General features: G+C 43.5%; 3 protein-coding genes across 6 annotated transcripts in view; 2 read left to right on the forward strand and 1 right to left on the reverse strand.

Annotated features, from left to right (window-relative positions):
* The window catches only part of LOC139422216 (acyl-CoA thioesterase 11b), a 17,382-nt gene extending 7,548 nt beyond the window's left edge, over positions 1 to 9,834 (forward strand). For both annotated transcript variants that reach the window (XM_071173493.1, XM_071173419.1), the window contains exons 4-16: positions 84 to 144; positions 478 to 579; positions 710 to 845; positions 3,975 to 4,128; positions 5,225 to 5,344; positions 5,623 to 5,761; positions 5,990 to 6,045; positions 6,313 to 6,379; positions 6,556 to 6,639; positions 6,982 to 7,115; positions 7,297 to 7,428; positions 7,682 to 7,808; positions 9,550 to 9,834. In XM_071173493.1, coding sequence (XP_071029594.1) covers positions 84 to 144; positions 478 to 579; positions 710 to 845; positions 3,975 to 4,128; positions 5,225 to 5,344; positions 5,623 to 5,761; positions 5,990 to 6,045; positions 6,313 to 6,379; positions 6,556 to 6,639; positions 6,982 to 7,115; positions 7,297 to 7,428; positions 7,682 to 7,808; positions 9,550 to 9,708 — 1,471 coding nt within the window. In that variant the 3' untranslated portion in view covers positions 9,709 to 9,834. The remainder of the gene's footprint in view (positions 1 to 83; positions 145 to 477; positions 580 to 709; positions 846 to 3,974; positions 4,129 to 5,224; positions 5,345 to 5,622; positions 5,762 to 5,989; positions 6,046 to 6,312; positions 6,380 to 6,555; positions 6,640 to 6,981; positions 7,116 to 7,296; positions 7,429 to 7,681; positions 7,809 to 9,549) is intronic.
* Positions 9,835 to 11,394: 1,560 nt separating this feature from the next.
* LOC139388005 (leucine rich repeats and IQ motif containing 3) lies at positions 11,395 to 16,819 on the reverse strand. The gene is made up of 8 exons (XM_071138073.1): positions 16,541 to 16,819; positions 15,833 to 16,156; positions 15,591 to 15,721; positions 14,934 to 15,072; positions 14,467 to 14,544; positions 14,217 to 14,352; positions 13,292 to 14,021; positions 11,395 to 11,566 (listed from the first exon to the last, which is right to left on the reverse strand). Exons 1-8 carry the CDS (start codon positions 16,817 to 16,819, stop codon positions 11,395 to 11,397), a joined length of 1,989 nt encoding a protein of 662 aa, XP_070994174.1.
* A 2,115-nt stretch (positions 16,820 to 18,934) lies between these two features.
* Positions 18,935 to 19,195, forward strand: part of LOC139415092 (TNNI3 interacting kinase) — a 56,598-nt gene continuing 56,337 nt past the window's right edge. For 2 of the 3 annotated variants that reach the window (XM_071162912.1, XM_071162919.1), the window contains exon 1: positions 18,942 to 19,079. In XM_071162912.1, the coding sequence (XP_071019013.1) occupies positions 19,040 to 19,079 (40 nt within the window). In that variant the 5' untranslated portion in view covers positions 18,942 to 19,039. Of the gene's footprint in view, positions 19,080 to 19,195 lie in introns of all 3 variants that reach the window. The other variant, XM_071162903.1, reaches the window with a different exon arrangement.

Consider the following 19,195-nt stretch of genomic DNA (forward strand, 5'->3'; position numbering starts at 1 on the left):
AAGGAGGGGCTGGTGTTCTTCTGTTCACACTGTAACCACTGTCCAATGTTGATCATAGAAATGTTTGTTTATTTTTTACGCAGAGTCGGACAGGTTGTTAACATCAAGGCAAAAGTGAACAGAGCCTTCACATCCAGCATGGAGGTTTGTGGGGACACCATCTTTGATCTTTGTGTAGTAAATATTGAATCTATTGAACTTTTGTTTTGAAATCATTAATAATGTATGTTGGGGAGAGAAATGATACACAATGCTGTTCCATAATAGAGGATCCCTGTTTCCAACCGGTGTTCTTTACTGTCGAATCTAGTCCCGTTTTAATTCACCAAATGGTAACCTATGTTCAATGATAAAAATGTACACTTAGGGAATAGAGGGCACCATTTGTGACGAGACCTTACTAATATATGTATGTAACAATATGTCTGGCACTCTGCCTGGTGTCATGATATGATGCCATGTGGGCCCTATCCGCAGGTGGGCATCACGGTAAGCTGTGAGGACCTGTTCAGTAGCTGCCAGTGGAACGTGTGCAATGCCTTTGCCACCTTTGTGGCTCGACGTACCGAGGAGGGGAAGGTGAGGGCTGAAGAGTGAGGGGGCACCCATCTTGGTTTGACAGTGTTGGACGTATCAACCACATCAATATGTCATGCTTCAATAGGTGGACACACACACAGTGTTGGGGTGTGTGTGTGTGCACGTGCAGGTGCAGCTGAAGCAGGTGATTCCGCGGACGCAGACAGAGCAGATGGAGTACAGCATCGCGGCAGAGAGGAGGAGGATGAGACTGACTCATGCTGAGATCATCACAGACCTACTGAGCAGCAACACAGCTCAACTAGGTATTATACTGTCAACACACAGCTCAACCAGGTAGTACACTGTCAACACACAACTCAATATAAGTATTACACTGTCAACACACAACTCTGCTAGGTAGTATACTGTCAACACACAGCTTAGCTAGGTATTACACTGTCAACACACAACTCAGATAGGTATTATACTGTCAACACACAACTCAGATAGGTATAATACTGTCAACACAGCTCTGCTAGGTATTATACTGTCAACACACAGCTCAACTAGGTAGTATACTGTCAACACACTGAAACACATCTCAAATAGGTAACTGTCAACACACAGCTCAACAGAGCTCAGCTAGGTAGTATACTGTCAACACACTGAAACACATCTCAACTAGGTAACTATTAACACACAGCTCAGCTAGGCTGTATACTGTCAACACAGCTCAACTAGGTTGTATACTTTCAACACAGCTCAACTAGGTTGTATACTGTCAACACACAGCTCAACTAGGTATTATACTGTCAACACAGCTCAACTAGGTAGTATACTGTCAACACACAGCTCAATACACAGCTCAACACCCAGCTCAACACACAGCTCAACTAGGTATTATACTGTCAAGACTTTGGTACTATGGCACAGAGTCTTTCCTGACCATGTGACCTGACCAGGGAATCCTCTAGTTACAGATTATGAGGCTTCTTTAAGGCCCTAATTATAGCTTATATGGCAGGGGTTGCAGAAACTTTCCATAGAGGGCCGAGTGTCTGCAGGTTTTTGTTTTTTCCTTTAAACTAAGACCTAGACAACCTGGTGTGGGGAGTTCCTTACTAATTAGCGACCTTAATTTATCAATCGAGTACAAGGGTGAAGTGAAAACCAGCAGACACTCCGCCCTCCGTGGAATGAGTTGAACACGTGGTATAAGGACCCTACAAGGCCCTAGTTACAGTTTATAAGGACCATAGAAATGGAATGAATAGAACGGCCTTTGAAGCTCTAACCCTGACTATTGACTGGTAAACTCATCGCAATGGTTGCCTGGTATTGTGATGCAATAATTTCCATGGTATTTTGGAATATTCTATCAACTGATGGTGGATTGCCATAGTAATGTAAATGTTCATTAAAATGATGCTAACTGATGTGGCTCATGCAATGGAATGTATTTTTTTGTAATGTCAGTTGAGTTGACTCAACAAATCAAAGCACAGATTGGAGGGTACACTTCCCTACTTTTACTTCCTGGCATGGGTACACTCCAAGTGGATGCCAGTCCACCTATTATGCCATCATTGACTTGAATGGAGACACCCTTTTTATTCATTCTGTTTCTTATGATAAGGCTTCCTTTAAGGCTCTAGTTAGAGCTTATAAGGCCCACATACAGTGCATTCGAGAAGTATTCAGACCCCTTCCCCTTTTTCAAATTTTGTTACGTTACAGCCTTATTCTAAAATGGATGACATTAATTTTGTTCCACATCAATCTACACACAATACCCAAAATGACAAAGCAAAATGTTTTTTAGACATTTTTGCAAATCTATTAAAAATAGAAATACCTTTTAGGTAAGTATTCAAACCCTTTGCTATGACAATCAAAATTGAGTTCACATGCATCCTGTTTCCTTTGATCATCCTTGATGTTTCTACAACTTGATTGGAGTCAACCTGTGGTAAATTCATTTGATTAGACGTGATTTAGAAAAGCACACACCAGTCTATATAAGGTCCCACAGTTGACAGTGCATGTCGGAGTAAAAACCAAGCTATGAGGTTGAAGGAATTGTCCGTAGAGCGCAGAGACAGGATTGTTTCGAGGCACAAATCTGGGGAAGGGTACCAATATATTTCTGCGACATTGAACGTCCCCAAGAACACAGTAGCTTCCATCGTTCTTAAATGGAAGAAGTTTGGAACCACTAAGACTCTTCCTAGAGCTGGCTGCCCAGCCAAACTGAGAAATCGGGGGAGAATTGGCCTTGGTCAGGGAGGTGACCAAGAACCCAATGGTCACTTTGACAGAGTTACTATGTGGAGATGGGAGAACCTTCCAGAAGGACAACTATCTCTGCATGACTCCACCAATCAGGCCTTTATGGTAGAGTTGCCAGACGGAAGCCACTCTTCAGTAAAAGGCACATGACAGCTCGCTTGGAGTTTGCCAAAAGGCACCTAAAGATTGAACTATTTGGCCTGAATGCCAAGCATCACACCTGGAATAAGCCTGGCACCATCCCTATGTTGAAGCATGGTGGTGGCAGCATCATGCTGTGGGGATGTTTTTTAGCGGCAGAGACTGGGAGACTAGTCAGGATCGAGGGGAAAAATGAACAGAGAAAAGTACAATGAACAGAGATCCTTGGTGAAAACCTGCTACAGAGCACTCAGGACCTCAGACTGGGGCGACCTTCCATCAGGACAACGACCCTAAGCACACAGCCAAGACAACACAGGAGTGGCTTCAGGACAAGTCTCTGAATGACCTTGAGTGGCCCAGCCAGAGCCCTGCCTTGAACCTGATCGAACATCTCTGGAGAGACATGAAAATAGCTGTCCAGCGACGCTCCCCATCCAACCTGAGAGCTTGAGAGGATCTGCAGAGAAGAATGGGAGAAACTCCCCAAATACAGGTGTGCCAAGCTTGTAGCGTCATACCCAAGAAGACTAGAAGCTGTAATTGCTGCCAAATGTGCTTCAACAAAGTACTGAGTAAAGGGTCTGAATACTTATGTTCATGTGGTATTTCAGTTTTTATTTTATGCAACATTTCCTAAAGGTTTTTGCTTTTGCTTCGTCATTATGGGGTATTGTGTGTAGATTGATGGGTAAAAATAATTAATCTATATTAGAATAAGGCTGTAACGTAACAAAATATGGAAAAAGTCGAGGGGTCTAAATATTTTCCGAATGCACCGTAAGGCCTCAGGGCGGCAGGGGGTTAAGCGTGTTGGGCCAGTAACCGAAAAGTTGACGTAAATGTAGTTATAGCTGATAAGGTCCTAGTTATAGCTGAACCTTTACATGTCACAGGATACCACAGATGTCCAAGTCCCACTTATCTCTAATATGAAATGATATCAGTGGCAGTCACACCCGTGCCCAGCCTGGTGAAGAGCAGCATTACAGTCCAGTATGTGTCTGTGTGCGTGTCAACAGGAGAGTGTCAGGAATACCAGGGTGCGGTGTCAGCAGAGCGAACCCGGGTGGAGAGCGTGGAGCTGGTGCTGCCTCCCCATGCCAACCACCAGGTCAGCACCTTCGGGGGTCAGATCATGGCCTGGATGGAGAACGTGGCCACCATCGCAGCATGGTGAGTGTCTGGTCTGTAGCCTGTCCTTCTCATAGAGATAATGAGGTTTCTTACTGTGACAGAATATGGAGATAGTAAGTATATATTAAAGGCCCCATGCAGACGTCATTTCTGGGTAACAATTAAGTACCTTACTGTGATTGTTTTTCAATTAAAATTGTCAAAAAGAAACAAAAATATCAATTTCTCAAGCAAGAATTTTGCTTGGACTGTCTGAGTGGGGATGGGAAAACTAAAAACTAGCTGTTATGGGTAGAGAGGGTTGGACCTCTCTTTCTTATTTGTCTATTAACTAGTTAACTGCCTGCTGATGTCACCAGGCAGACTAAAAGCTCTTACTCTAAAAGGGCATTATCATCATTTGAACGGTATTATTCCAACCTCAGTGTGGAAATCTATATAACACAGAAAAATCACATTTTGACTGCACTGGGTCTTTTAATATACACTGAACAAAAATATATACACAACATGTAAAGTGTTGGTCACATGTTTCATGAGCTGAAATGAAAGATCCCAGAAATGTTCCATAAGCACAAAAAGCTTATTTCTTTTACATTTTGTGCACAAATATTTGTTTACATCCCAGTTAATGAGCATTACTCCTTTGCCAAAATAAAACATCCACCTGACAGGTGTGGCATATCAAGAAGCTGATTAAACAGCATGATCATTACACAGGTGCACCTTGTGCTTGGGACAATAAAACACTTTAAAATGTGCAGTTTTGTCGCACAACACAATGCCACTGATGTATCAAGTTTTGGGAGAGCGTTGCTGAGGAATATTTCTGTCTGTAATAAAGCTCTTTGTGGGGAACTCATTCTGATTGGCTGGGCCTGGCTCCCACCCATGGGTGCACCCCTGCCCAGTCATGTGAAATCCATAGGTTTCAATTGACTGATTTCCTTATATGTCAAATCTTTGAAATTGTTCCATGATGCATTTTATATTTTTGTTCAGTGTATTTAGTAGAATGAGTAGATCTAAACCAGGTTGACTTTTTCTTCTGGAGAAGAAATTTGATAATTCTATTAGTCTAATATGCTCTCTTTCCTTCATTCTCTCTCTCGCTCATCTCACTCTTACTCTCTAGTCGTCTGTGTAACGCTCACCCCACTCTGAGGACCATAGACATGTTCCACTTCCGGGGCCCGTTTCACATCGGTGACCGGCTGGTGCTAAAGGCCATTGTTAACAATGCCTTCAAACACAGGTGAAACACAAGTCTTATTCATTAGGCACCAAACTGAAGAAAATTAGAACCGCTTGTTCTCAACCACTGTCCAATAACAACCGCCTGTTTTCGTTTCTGTTGAAAAACGTAAGATTTTTTGTTGTTGCTACGGTGAGCCCCAATGAACTGAATGAACTCAATTTCAGCTTTGAGGGATATTTACTGGCAACAAACCAATGAATGGGAAACGGGTATGGCAACCTTTTATAGGATATTAGTCTATGCAACCTATTTGTGCTTGTGTGTGGGTGTTCCAGTATGGAGGTGGGTGTATGTGCAGAGGCCTACCAGGGTGCGGGTGCGTTGCGGCACATCAACAGCGCCTTCATGACCTTTGAGGTGCTGGACAAGGACAGGAAGCCACGTACATTACCCCGGATACGACCCGAACCTGTGGTGAGTTCTGCAGATGACCTCAGAAGAACAGGCTGTTGGACCTGTGGAGTGTGTGTGAGAGAGAGACTGCATGCAAGAGAGTGTGTGTGTGTGTGTGTTTATTGTGGTCTATATTGAGAAATGCCATATGGTTGTTGAATTTGTAATGTTAAGAGATACATGCGTCTGCTCATCCAATGTTGTTGCAGAACTGTGAAAGCCCATTTCACTTGTTTATTTAATTGTCAGGATGGGAAGAGACGCTATCAGGAGGCTATTGCTAGGAAGAAGATCCGTCTGGATAGGTGAGGAGATGAAAATCATCACAGTCCCATTTCTATCAGTTAGTGCAGGGGGTGTCAAACTCATTTTGCCCCTCCAGTAGATGAGCCCCCTGCCTTAAAAATCAATTATATACAGTATATCATTTTTTTGCTAAGACATCATGCCAGGCCACATTAAATCGGGCTGATTGAGTGATACCCCTGAATTAGTGTGTAAACAGTAAACCAAACCATTGAGTCAACACATTTTCATCTGTTTTGACATTACTATACACTGTCTGTTTACAGAAAGTACATAATCTCCTGCAAGCAAACAGAGGTTCCTCTGTCTGTGCCCTGGGACGTCAGCAACCAGGTAACACACAAACACAAACGGACCACAACTTACTACTACTACTCCTAGATTAAATGTGTTTTGGGGTTTGATAACAGATTTAACACTCTACTGCCTCCCTGTGTAGTACTGGCCTGTGCTTGTTTTGAAACAACAATCATTCTACCGATTCTGAATCCAAACCTTATTTTCCCCAGATGTATCTCAGCTACAACAATGTGTCTGCACTGAAAATTATGGCTGCTCGAAGCAACTGGATGTTAAGCTCTGAGAAAAATAAGGTTAGTATTGTAAGTAGAAAAGGGTAAGAATATGATTCAACACCATTGATATTATTCATTAGAATGATGTTCAAGGATTGCATGTGTCCCCTCTCCTCCTCCCCACTGTCTAATCAAATCATTACTTTCTAATGCACAGTCATAGTTGTACCCCCCCGAATTCGGCCCACACGTTGATTTGATTAAGTTGGGACTGGGAGGAAGGAATGTGCAACAAGTCAACCGTCTTAAAGGAGCTCGCCACATATAACATTCCACTAGATGTCAATAATATGTCATGTCTGTGTTAGTAAAGATCCTATATTCATGGATTAACCCCCCTCTTTCCTGATCTGTTCCAAGGTCAGTCTGTACACGCTGGAGGAGAACCAGATACTGTGTTTTAAAGTGGAGACTCATGTCACTGTCCCTGCTGAACAAGCGTTCCATCTGCTCTCAGACCTGCGCAGGAGACATGAGTGGGACAGGCATTACCAGTGGGTAACACATTCACAACTGACGTAGTCACAACAGTCACAGCTAGTCGGAACACAGCCACAAGTGGTCACAACCATTCACAAAGTAGTAACTATAATCCTTTTGATATCCGATATCCAATCTACATTTGGATTGAAACCTCAATTTCACAGTCTGCCTTTTCCCTTTCGTCCTATGTAGAAAATGTGATGTGATCATCCAGGCAGATGAGGATGACACTATTTACCGCGTGGCCACTCCGTGTGTCAGTAAGGGGGGGAAGGGCCAGGACTTCATCCTTCTGGCCTCTAGGAGGAAGCCCTGTGACTCCAGGTAACGCGGCCTGTCTGTCATCCATCAGCATCCTGACTTCACCAATATGCTTTATGTTTTGCTTGGTCATTGTTCCCCAATGACTCAACAATCCTTCCTACTTTCCAATGGCACTGCATTCTTTTTATGTTCTCACTTCAACATAACTTACCCGGGTCTGGTTGTGTCCCACAGTACTGTATCTATCAACCTGCCCAATTCCACATCTTTATCACGCTCTAATGGTGCGATCCACCTCTTCTGTCCACCTCAGGGACCCGTACCTGATTGCCCTGCGCTCTGTCACCCTGCCGACCCACCCTGCCACTGAGGACTACACCCGGGGGGAGGTGCTCTGTGCCGGCTTCAGTATCTGGGAGGAGTCCAATGCTGTCACCAAGGTGGGGCAATGGGGCTCTTCGCTAGCTAAGCGAAAAGCTTGCCTGGTCCAAAATCTGTTTGTGCTGTAAAGCTGACTTCTATGGTCATTGTCATGTCAAACATGACAGCAACCGTAGTTGGTAAGACAGTATAAACAGATCTGGGACCAGCTAGCTCAGTGATTTTCTTCATCCCACAGTGTATACACCTTATCCTGTAAGCTGAGTGTAGAAAGAAGCCCTTTCCACCCACCCTCTTCGGAGGACAAAAATAAATGTTGTTTTTACATCTTTCTTTTGTTACATACACATTTTACATACATGGTACTTTTTATATTTTTCTACAGTAGTTACATAGCAAGAATAAAGACATTTGATATTTTGATATACATTACATCTAGATAGATGATAAACTCAGCAAAAAAAGAAACATCCCTTTTTCAGGACCCTGTCTTTCAAAGATAATTTGTAAAAATCCAAGTAACACATATCTTCATTGTAAATGGTTTAAACACTGTTTCCCATGCTTGTTCAATGAACCATAAACAAATCATGAACATGCGCCTGTGGAACGATCGTTAAGACACTAACAGCTTACAGACGGTAGGCAATTAAGGTCACTGTTAATAAAACTTAGGACACTCAAGAGGCCTTTCTACTGACTCTGAAAAACACCAAAAGAAAGATGCCCAGGGTCCCTGCTCATCTGCGTGAACGTGCCTTAGGCATGCTGCAAGGAGGCATGAGGACTGCAGATGTGGCCAGGGCAATACATTTCCATGTCCGTACTGTGAGATGCCTAAGACAGCGCTACAGGGAGACAGGATGGACAGCTGATCGTCCTCGCAGTGGCAGACCACGTGTAACAACACCTGCACAGTATCGGTACATCCGGACATCACACCTCCGGAACAGGTACAGGATGGCAACAACAACTGCCGAAGTTACACCAGGAATGCACAATCCCTCCATCAGTGCTCAGAAAATCCGCAATCGGCTGAGAGAGGCTTGATTGAGGGTTGGTAGGCCTGTTGTAAGGCAGGTCCTCACCAGACATCACCGGAAACAACGTTGCCTATAGGCACCAACCCACCGTCACTGGACCAGACAGGACTGGCAAAAAGTGGTCTTCTCTGACGAGTCACGATTTTGTCTCACCAGGGTTGATGGTCGGATTAGTGTTTATCGTCGAAGGAATGAGCGTTACACCGAGGCCTGTACTCTGGAGCGGGATTGATTTGGAGGTGGATGGTCCGTTATGATCTGGGGGCGATGTGTCACAGCGTCGTCGGACAGAGCTCGTTGTCATTGCAGGCAATCTCAACGCTGTGCGTTACAGGGAAGACATCCTCCTCCCTCATGTTACCCTTCCTGCAGGCTTATCCTGACATGACCGTCCAGCATGTCATGCCACCAGCCATACTGCTCGTTCTGTGCATGATTTCCTGCAAGACAGGACTGTCAGTGATACTTTTGCTTTTGATCCCCCCCCCCCTTTGTTCACGGACACATTATTCAATTTCTGTTAGGCACATGTCTGTGGAACTTGTTCAGTTTATGCCTGTTGTTGAATCTTGTTATGTTCATACAAATATTTCCACATGTTACGTTTGCTGAAAATAAACGCAGTTGACAGACAGGACGTTTCTTTTTTTGCTGAGTTTAGTACTTCTACATTATACATGTTTTCAGTCATAAATATTATAGAACATGTGCTTTTTGTTTTCTTTTTGGACCACATTGTCCCTGTGTTTTACCTCAGATCTCCTACTACAACCAAGCCACACCAGGAGTCCTCCCTTACATCTCCAACGACATTGCAGGCCTTTCCTCCAGCTTCTACGGCACCTTCCACTCCTGCAACAAGTACCTGGAGGAGAACAGAGACAGCCTGGCCGTCCTGCCCCCCTCTGACCTGTGACCGAATGGTTTCATCATGCTGGCCCAGCACCTCCTGCCCCATGGGGCGGCAGGGTAGCCTAGTGGTTAGACCAGCAACTGAAAGGTTGCAAGTTCAAATCCCCGAGCTGACAAGGTACAAATCTGTCGTTCTTTTTTTTTTATTTTTTATTTTACCTTTATTTAGCCAGGCAAGTCAGTTAAGAACAAATTCTTATTTTCAATGACGGCCTGGGAACAGTGGGTTAACTGCCTGTTCAGGGGCAGAACGACAGATTTGTACCTTGTCAGCTCGGGGGTTTGAACTCGCAACCTTCCGGTTACTAGCCCAACGCTCTAACCACTAGGCTACCCTGCCGCGTTCTGCTCCTGAACAGGCAGTTAACCCACTGTTCCTAGGCCGTCATTGAAAATAAGAATTTGTTCTTAACTGACTTGCTTAGTTAAATAAAGGTAAAATTAAAAAAATCCACCCCTCTCCTCCTTAGGAGATACAGTTCTGGGATACCCCCTCTCGACTTCAATTGCCAAGGAAATCAGAAGTTATGCATTTCTCAAATGTGGGATTAGTCAAAGGACTTTTTGTTACTGGTGTTACTGTCTTTGATGTGATATTCCAGTGTACATTTTCTACACTACAGGTTACTTACTTATTGCAGTTGGGCTCTGTATTAAATGTTAGGTCTTATCTGGGCAGTTAGTAGCCCTATGCACATGAGAAGTATGCAAGTTGGTTTGTTATGCTGCAGTTAGGCTCCCGAGTGCGCAGCAGTCTAAGGCACTGCATCTCAGTGTAAGAGGCATCACTACAGTCCCTGGTTCAAATCCAGGATGTTTCACATCCAGCCGTGATTGGGAGTCCCATAGGGCGGCTCATAATTGGCCCAGCATCGTCCGGGTTTGGCTAGAGTAGGTCAACTTTGTAAATAAGAATTTTTTCCTAACTGACTTGCCTAGTTAAATACTCTTAGACTGCCAGAACTTTTAGACTGCCTGGTCCCAGTTTGGCATGACAATGACCATGGCAATGACTTGGCTATACAGCACAAACATATCTGGGACCAGGCTCTTTAGACCTAATATTTTTAAAATGTGCAATACTACGCTCTGTAATAAATGTTAGATCTTATCTGGGCATTTAAACAGTTAGTAGCCCTATGAACGTGAGACATGCAAATTGGTTTGTTATGCTTCAGTTGAGTCTGACATGCTTGTACATGTTCTGCCTTGTCTCTAGCTACTGAACTGTGGGTAAAAAAGCAGACTAGTTCATGCCTGAGCATTTACATGCAGCTTGTTTTAAAATACTGGTAGGATATGTCCTACCTCATTGAATCATGTTCGTAATCAACCTTTCAAATCTGTAGTCAAGATGTACATTAACTGTAATTTTGATTTGAGAGACTAATCTCAGAGACAAATGGTTAGCTTTAAAAAAAAAAGAAACAGATGTGGACAATGGCCAAGTATTTCAACATGAGTAGACATCATGAGGTGAATGAATTTCTGTGATTTCACTCAAACAATAAACACTATAGACCTTGGTTTGACCTCTCTTGTTCATCTTCCCAGAATCCTCACATTCCTTACTCCTTGTGGTTTCATAAACAGAATTAAAGATAAACAAATAGCCCCCCCCAAAAACAGTTCATAGCATTAAACATTTGTGAAGCATGGTGGAGGGATACAGGGGGACCAGAGGTGGTGATCAGGCAGTCTGGTTGACCGGTACAGGATGCAGGACCTCCATCTTGGCATAGCTGGCCTTCACACTGGCCACTCTTTCCTGGGCTCGGAGGAGTTGGTTGGTGTGCTTTGTGGCCAGATAAGTGTCTCTGTTCACTCTGGATGTAATGGCCTCCTCCTTTAGAGACTGTTGCCTGTAATACGTAACAGAAAACACGAGAATGGTCCCACTTTAAAATAACTTCCAAGGCTTTATGAAGCCTTCATAAACCATTTATAACACATTCATAGATGCCTCAATTATCAATAATCATGCCATGCTAAATACAATGCCTTCGGGAAAGTATTCAGACCCCTTGACTTTTTCCACATTTTGTTACTTTACAGCCCTATTCTAAAATGTATTAAATATTTTTTTCCCTCAGCAATCTACACACAATACCAATATTGACAAAGCTAAAACAGGTTTTTAGGCAAAAAAACAAAAAAAGATACCTTATTTACATAAGTATTCAGACCCTTTGCTATGAGACTGGAAATTGAGCTCAGGTACATCCTGATCATCCTTGAGATGTTTCTACAACTTGATTGGAGTCCACCTGTGGTAAATTCAATTGATTGGACATGATTTGGAAAGGCACACACCTGTCTATATAAGATCCCACAGTTGACAGTGCATGTCAGAGCAAAAAACCAAGCCACGAGGTCGCATTAATTATCCGTAGAGCTCCGAGTGGCCTCCATCATTCTTAAATGGAAGAAGTTTGGAACCACCAAGACTCTTCCTAGAGCTGGCCGCCCAGCCATACTGAGCAATCGGGGGAGGAGGGCCTTGGTCAGGGAGGTGACCCAGAACCCAATGGTCACTCTGACAGAGTTCTAGAGTTCCTTTGTGGAGATGAGAGAACCTTCCAGAAGGACAACCATCTCTGCAGCACTCCACCAATCAGGCCTTTATGGTAGAGTGGCCAAATAGAAGCCACTCCACAGTAAAAGGCACATGACAACCTGGTCTGATGAAACCAAGATTGAGCCTGAATGCCAAGCGTCACATCTGGAGGAAACCTGGCACCATCCCTATGGTGAAACATGTTAGTGGCAGCATCATGCTGTGGGGAGGTTTTTCAGTGGCAGGGACTGAGACTAGTCAGGATAGAGGCAAAGATGAACAGAGCAAAGTACATAGAGAGCCTTGATGAAAACCTGCTCCAGAGCACTCAGGACCTCAGACTGGGGCAAAGGCTCACCTTCCAACGACCCTAAGCACACAGCCAAGACAACGCAGTAGTGGCTTCGGGACATGTCTCAATGTCCTTGAGTGGCCAGGACTTGAACCCGATCTAACATCTCTGGAGAGACCTGAAAATAGCTGTGCAGCAATGCTTCCCATCCAACCTGACAGAGCTTGAGAGGATCTGCAGAGAAAAATGGGAGAAACTCCCCAAATACAGGTGTGCCAAGCTTGTAGCGTCATATTCAAGAAGACTCAAGGCTGTAATCACTGCCAAAGGTGCTTCAACAAAGTACTGAGTAAAGAGTCTAAATACTACTCATGTAAATGTGATATTTCAGTTTTATTTTTTTCAGAAATTAGCAAACATTTCTAAACCTGTTTTTGCTTGGTCATTATGGGGTAGTGTGTGTAGATTGATGAGGGTAGAAATGATTTAATCAATTTTGGAATAAGGCAGTAACGTAACAAAATGTGTAAAAAGTAAAGGGGTCTGAATACTTTCCGAATGCACTGTAGGTGGTATAAAAAAGGGTCTGTTATAACATGTATATATTATTATTATTATACATTTCCCATGAAGCAGCTACAGTATTTAGGCTTTATAAAGGGTTTTAAAATCATACTGAATGACAATGATAAGATTGAGGTAAGTTTAGAGGTGATCCTCTTGCTGACCCTACAGTACCTGTCCTCTATGCATCCCATTATGAGTTCCCTCTGAATCCGGGACTGCTGCCTGCTGCTGGAAACCATGACACTCCTCTCCTGCTGGGTGTGACTCTGCCTCTGCCGCACAGCATGCCTGTTGACCGTCTTGGACAGGAAGGCATGCTGCCTACTGAAGGCGACAACCATGGCCCGTTCCGATGCACGCCTCCTCTTCTCCTCCAGGAACACAGCGTGTCTCTGCCTGACCTCCTGCACCTCCCTGTCCCGGCTAGCTCTCAGCAGGGCCAGGGCCCCCTCCATCTCTTCCTGCTCCTTCTCTCTCACCTGGAGCACTACCTCCCTACGGGCCTCCAGGAGGCCGTGGCGCTGGCCCTGGGCGCCCTCCCTCCGAGCCTGGGAATGGGCCACCTGCTTGGCCCTCCTCTGCAGGGCCTCGGCCTGCTCCCTCATCCGATAGGCCCGCTGGATCACCTGGAAGGGGGCTAGGCTGATGGAGCCAAGGCAGCGACCCATCAGACGCTTCTCTGCGTTGATCAGGGGTGGTCGAGGTTGGGGCCGCTTGGGTGGCTCAGGACGCTGTGTGTGGAACAGGTGGATGGCGCTGCGGATGTCCCGTCCCCCCTGTTGCCGGGAGATGAGCATGTTGCTGACAGGCTCGACCTGGTGGACCAGAGCCTTGAAGCCGATGAGGCGGAAACACATTTTACCAAGCTTCTCTTCATAGAACTCCTCTGCAGCAGTGAAGTCTGATCAGAGACAGACAAGATCATCACAAATATACTCTAATAACAACACTATTGTGATGATTAGAAAGGTCATACTGGAGTCTAATGTTACTCTTACATCTGCATACCAAATGACACCCTATCCCCTATATAAGTCCTTGGTCAAAAGTAGTGCACTATATAGGGAATAGTGTGCCATTTGAGATGCAATCCTACCTCTTTTCGCCTCACTGTGCTTGGCTCTGTTGGACCTCATGGTCTTACTGTTCTGAAGGGTGTTATGCGGAGGACTGATGTCTTTCTGTTTCTTGGCCTCTAAAGACGCCTGGCTTGTCACCACCTCTTGTATAACCTGTCAAACAGGGGAAAAAAACACTTCTATAGTTCACATGTAATTACATATATTGCATGGGGAAATGCATGGGAAAACGAAAATAGCTGTCAGTAAAACATGTTAACTTTTTACCTCTGGGCTACCAGCCTGCACCAATTTCTTCAGATTGACATACAATCTCTTGATTTTCGCATCTTGTTCCTCGTGCCTCTGGAAAACATTCTCAGATCATGACAAATTTTGTTTACTAAAACAGAAACTCTACAAATATTATCAGATGTTTGCCTAGTTGTTTATTTTTTAAATGGTTTCACAATGACAGTATTCATATAACTTATACATGACCCTTTTCATCCATGTCTGTAAATTGAAGTGGAATAATGGAGGCCATATAAACTGGATTGAGTGGGTGTTTCATTCTAGGAGTATCAAGTGTCTTAAAGTAGGAGTACTGATCTACGATCAGGTCCCCCCTGTCCATGTAATCTTATTTATTATGATCTAAAAGGCAAAACGGATCCTAGATCAGCATTCCCACTCAGAGCCGGTTGACACTGAGCTACATTGCAGGGTGTAAGGAAATTATTGGGGGTCCAAACCTGCAGGTGCTGTTTAGCTGTGCACTCTTTGACCCATGTCTCTCTCTGGGTCTGTTGACTGTCTGTCTCCACAGAGGGGATGGGGGACAGATGGACTCTGATGCTGAACCTCTCCCGGCTCGGCACAGCAGGGACAAGTCTGACAGAATAAAAACAGATAACATTTCAGTGAAACACCATGACACAGAATACACAAGGAAAGAGAGGTGATTGTGTGCGATCAATGAGCTATAGGAAAATTATCTCCTATACGAGGCTTTGGTTTCCTATATAAATAAATTATTTAAAAGGATAATCAGAAGTTGAAACAATAAGTGTTCTCCGCGCCACTGTTTTGGTAAGAAGCTGAGGGATGGGACTGGAGAAATGTAATTACGCTCAAAGGACTGACCATCAATGATCTAAAAATTATAGAACTAACCATGTTCTGAGGCTATACAGTGTTTGTTTACATTTACTTTGTTTAAAAACATTGGCGTAAAACAAGCTAATATTTGGGGTTCTGATGGGGTGCGACAGTTATATTCTTCATGAATCAATGGGTACATATCATTAATTTATAAGTCAAAATATTGATGTAGCAACTGCTGATTGCCCCTTTTATGGAATACTTGTGTCAATTTTCATTGAACAGTATGGCAACAGTAAATGATTTACCCAAGCCTTTTTCTGGTCAGATGTCCCCTGATCCATCGTTGGATGATCAACGTTGGAGAATAAACGGACTGGATCCTATTGACCTCTGATATAATCTTATGGATTGCTCTCATTTCACTCTGATAAGGCCCCTGGATGAGACAATATAAATGTTTATGGGAAAATGATGGAGCATACACCATGGATATAACATGGGAAACACATTTCAAATGACATCAAGGAGCACAAGAAGGCCTACAAACCATCTTAGCTGCTGGATAGAGGTTCAAGTAAAAATGATGACAGAGGGTTTTGAAATGCAGAGGGAGGATCCAGTTTTCAATGATCTCCTCGTCAGAGACCACAAAGTTATCCAGAGCCTTCAGTGACCAGATGCTGTTGATGATGCAGTGTCTGTAGTTTCCCTTTAGGCTGAGCGGTGTGTCGTAGAGGGTCAATGCTGTGAGGTTAGGACAGCCTGACAACCCCTCAATGTTCTTTCTAGTCCCAATGTTGTTGTCATGGAGATGGAGCAGCTGGAGTCGTCTCAGGCTGTCCCAGAACACTACGCCGGGGAGTTGGGTTATCTGAAAGACAGATGGAATACATCTATCTAGCTCTGGTCCAGGGCTTTACTGCACATTCCTCTATTAATGAGTAGCAGTAACACCCCAGACCAGAGCTAGACTACATCATGCTCACATTTCATATTCTGAATGCAAGGCATCTGCAAAATTCAAAAAAAAGAGAGCAAGATACAGTATTAACCATGTTTAGTATGATACAGAATATAAATGGTTTTACTACAATCAGATACAGACAGTATCAATCAGGTATAGCAAAGGAACAAGATATACCACTCAAATCAAGTGAATTGAGTCATATCTAGGTCTCCCTCAGAAAGAGATCTTTTGATATCATTGGGATTTCCTGGTTATGTAAAGGTAACGCCTTAATTAAGTAAAAGGTACCTGATTTCCTTTAAGATCCAACTTCACTATATGCACACATGCGATGAGAGCATCTATCGTGGATATAAAATTGTCTGCCAAGATGCATACTCTTAGTGACCTGCAGCTTCCCACATTATCCAGGTTTTTCAGCAGTAAGCAGCTCAGATTGACCATAACAACCTGTTGAGGGTCAGTCTCTTTCTCCACTAGGTCCAAACCTGGTCCCTGCCCATGGCTCAATATAAGGGACTCCGAGCAGGTCACTAGGTATTTCCTTTGGGCATCAAGTGAATCCATTTCGTCAGTGGTCTTCACATTTTCCCTCTGATTTGAAGAGGCATATTACACAGGCTAGTGGTCATAATACAATAGTAGCCTAGCCACATTTGTTTAAAAAAACGGAACAAAATTATTACAACTTAAAGTTAGCACGTAGAACATAGGATCATGAGTTGATTGTAAAATATTTAGCTATTTCATATGTGAATTTTGCTCACTCTTGCAGTGCTGCCGTCTCTGTGAACTGCAAGGTTTTCGTGTTGTCATGGATACAGTTAATATGTACATTTGCGCTGTGCCGAAGCGTCAGACAGAAAGCATGGTGTGTTGACCGTGCGCATCTCGCTTTGCTGTCATCCGAATAAAATTGGTGTTATCATAAACTTTTGGACAATGTTGATATCCACAACTAACTGTATATAAGACGGGGTTATTGGCTATTTAAACGTCTGAAATAAACGAATGAATGACTAAATGTTGGAAATTAATGTTCATCTGAATGTAGGCTATGAATTGGATTGCCATTTATCATTGAACATTTAGCACACACATTTCTACAATCATCACAAATTGGGGCCTGAGCCCTGAGAGCCTGAGGTTCGCTGGAGACACATCGATTTGTCGTCTGTGGAATGCCTGTATGTTCCCTGTGTGCCCGGATATGCTTGACTCGTTCTCCTTGACTCTGGCGGCGTTGCAGGCACTGCAGCCGGGCGCATCCACTGTCCCACTGCCCCTTGGCACCAAGCTGAGGTCTCTACAGGAGGCCCTGCAATCTAAACACCTGGAGAAGATGCTCAAGTATAGGAAGAGACTCATGGAGGACGTGGAGAAGAAGAAAGGGAGCTGACTCTAAACTATAGTGATAACTATGCTAATATTGCTTGTAATACCGTTGTTCTTTTGTAATCATGATAGGAACGATTCTGTGTTAAATTGAACTGAAATAGGGATACAATGTGGTGTGTTCATGTTAATGATTAACAGGTGCATAGGTTGGGTCAGCTGTTTTGATATTTAAGATTTAGATTTTTGGGCATATTTAGAAATGTGTCTATGGGGAAATTATATGGTATTGACAATCAATTTTGTAATAATGACTGAAAATAATTGACAAAAAGCTTTCAGAGTTGTGTGCCTCTTCATTGTTCTAAGCTAGTATGAGGCATCATAGCCATCAGTTCTGATTCTATTTCTATGTGCATTCCACTGGTGCTCTGCTCTATTTTTGAACACAAGTGTAAGGGAACGGCTCTTGACATCCTATGCAGAGTTCTACAACTGCACCATCGAGAGCATCCTGACTGGTTGCCTCACCGCCTGGTATGGCAACTGCTCGGCATCTTGGTGCTACAGAGGGTAGTGCATCTCTGGGGCCAAGCTTCCTGCCATCCAGGACCTATATACTTGGCGGTGTCAGAGAAAAGACCAAAAAATTGTCCAAGACTCCAGTCACCCAAGTCAAATCAAATGTATTTATATAGCCCTTCTTACATCAGCTGATATATCAAAGTTCTGTACAGAAACCCAGCCTAAAACCCCAAACAGCAAAAACGCTGGTGTAAGCATTTCACGGTAAGGTTGTATTCGGCGCATGTGACAAATAAAGTTTGATTTGAGTTATGTATAGGTAGTGGCCTATCGGCAAGCAAGTAGTCAATGATGTCATACTGGCATCCCTATAGGTTTCACCAGAGATAATGTGGGGAATGAGAATATCCACCACACAAATTGGACTGGGACATGGTCTGTGGCAACTTTGTGATGTATAGATGAAGTGGAAGGCTAAGCAACATGGATGCCATTCCATAGGTCCTCATTCTTCAAATAGTTTTATTTAATCACTGCAAGGAACAGGAGTACTCTTTTGTGGTCAAGCTGTCAGTAGTTAAATCCTAAGACAGTTTCCTTGCAATTCTGACTACATTATTTCGTTTTCAGGCCATCAAGCAGTTCAAACAACTTAAAAAAATAATTGAAAACTGACCGATGGCTTGTGCAAGACAATATAAGGTAATGGCCACCTGCTGTTTGAAAAGAGCAATACACACACAGATCAGTTGTCATAGTGGTCAGGCATTCCTCTCAGAGATGTATTTATTTTTAGCCCTCTGCCATGATCCCTCTTTATCTGGTCCTGCTCTATTGTGACTGAGATAGGGATAGTGTTACTGCTTCACTCCTCTGCTCCACCAAACTATACAACGTACACAGGAAGAAAAAAAAAGAAGAGGTTCAATGGGAAATTATAAATCAAGACCAACTCAGACATGTACAGGTAATGGCTTGTTCTCTTTCAGTGTTTTGTGCTGCCTAAGAGAGTATATGTCGGGGTCTAAATATGTACTATAGAATCCTATTAAGAAGCTTTGCTTTGAAGAACGTATACCCAAT

The sequence above is a fragment of the Oncorhynchus clarkii genome, chromosome 1 (genome assembly GCF_045791955.1).
Source record: "Oncorhynchus clarkii lewisi isolate Uvic-CL-2024 chromosome 1, UVic_Ocla_1.0, whole genome shotgun sequence".
In the NCBI taxonomy this organism is placed as follows: Eukaryota; Metazoa; Chordata; class Actinopteri; order Salmoniformes; family Salmonidae; genus Oncorhynchus; species Oncorhynchus clarkii.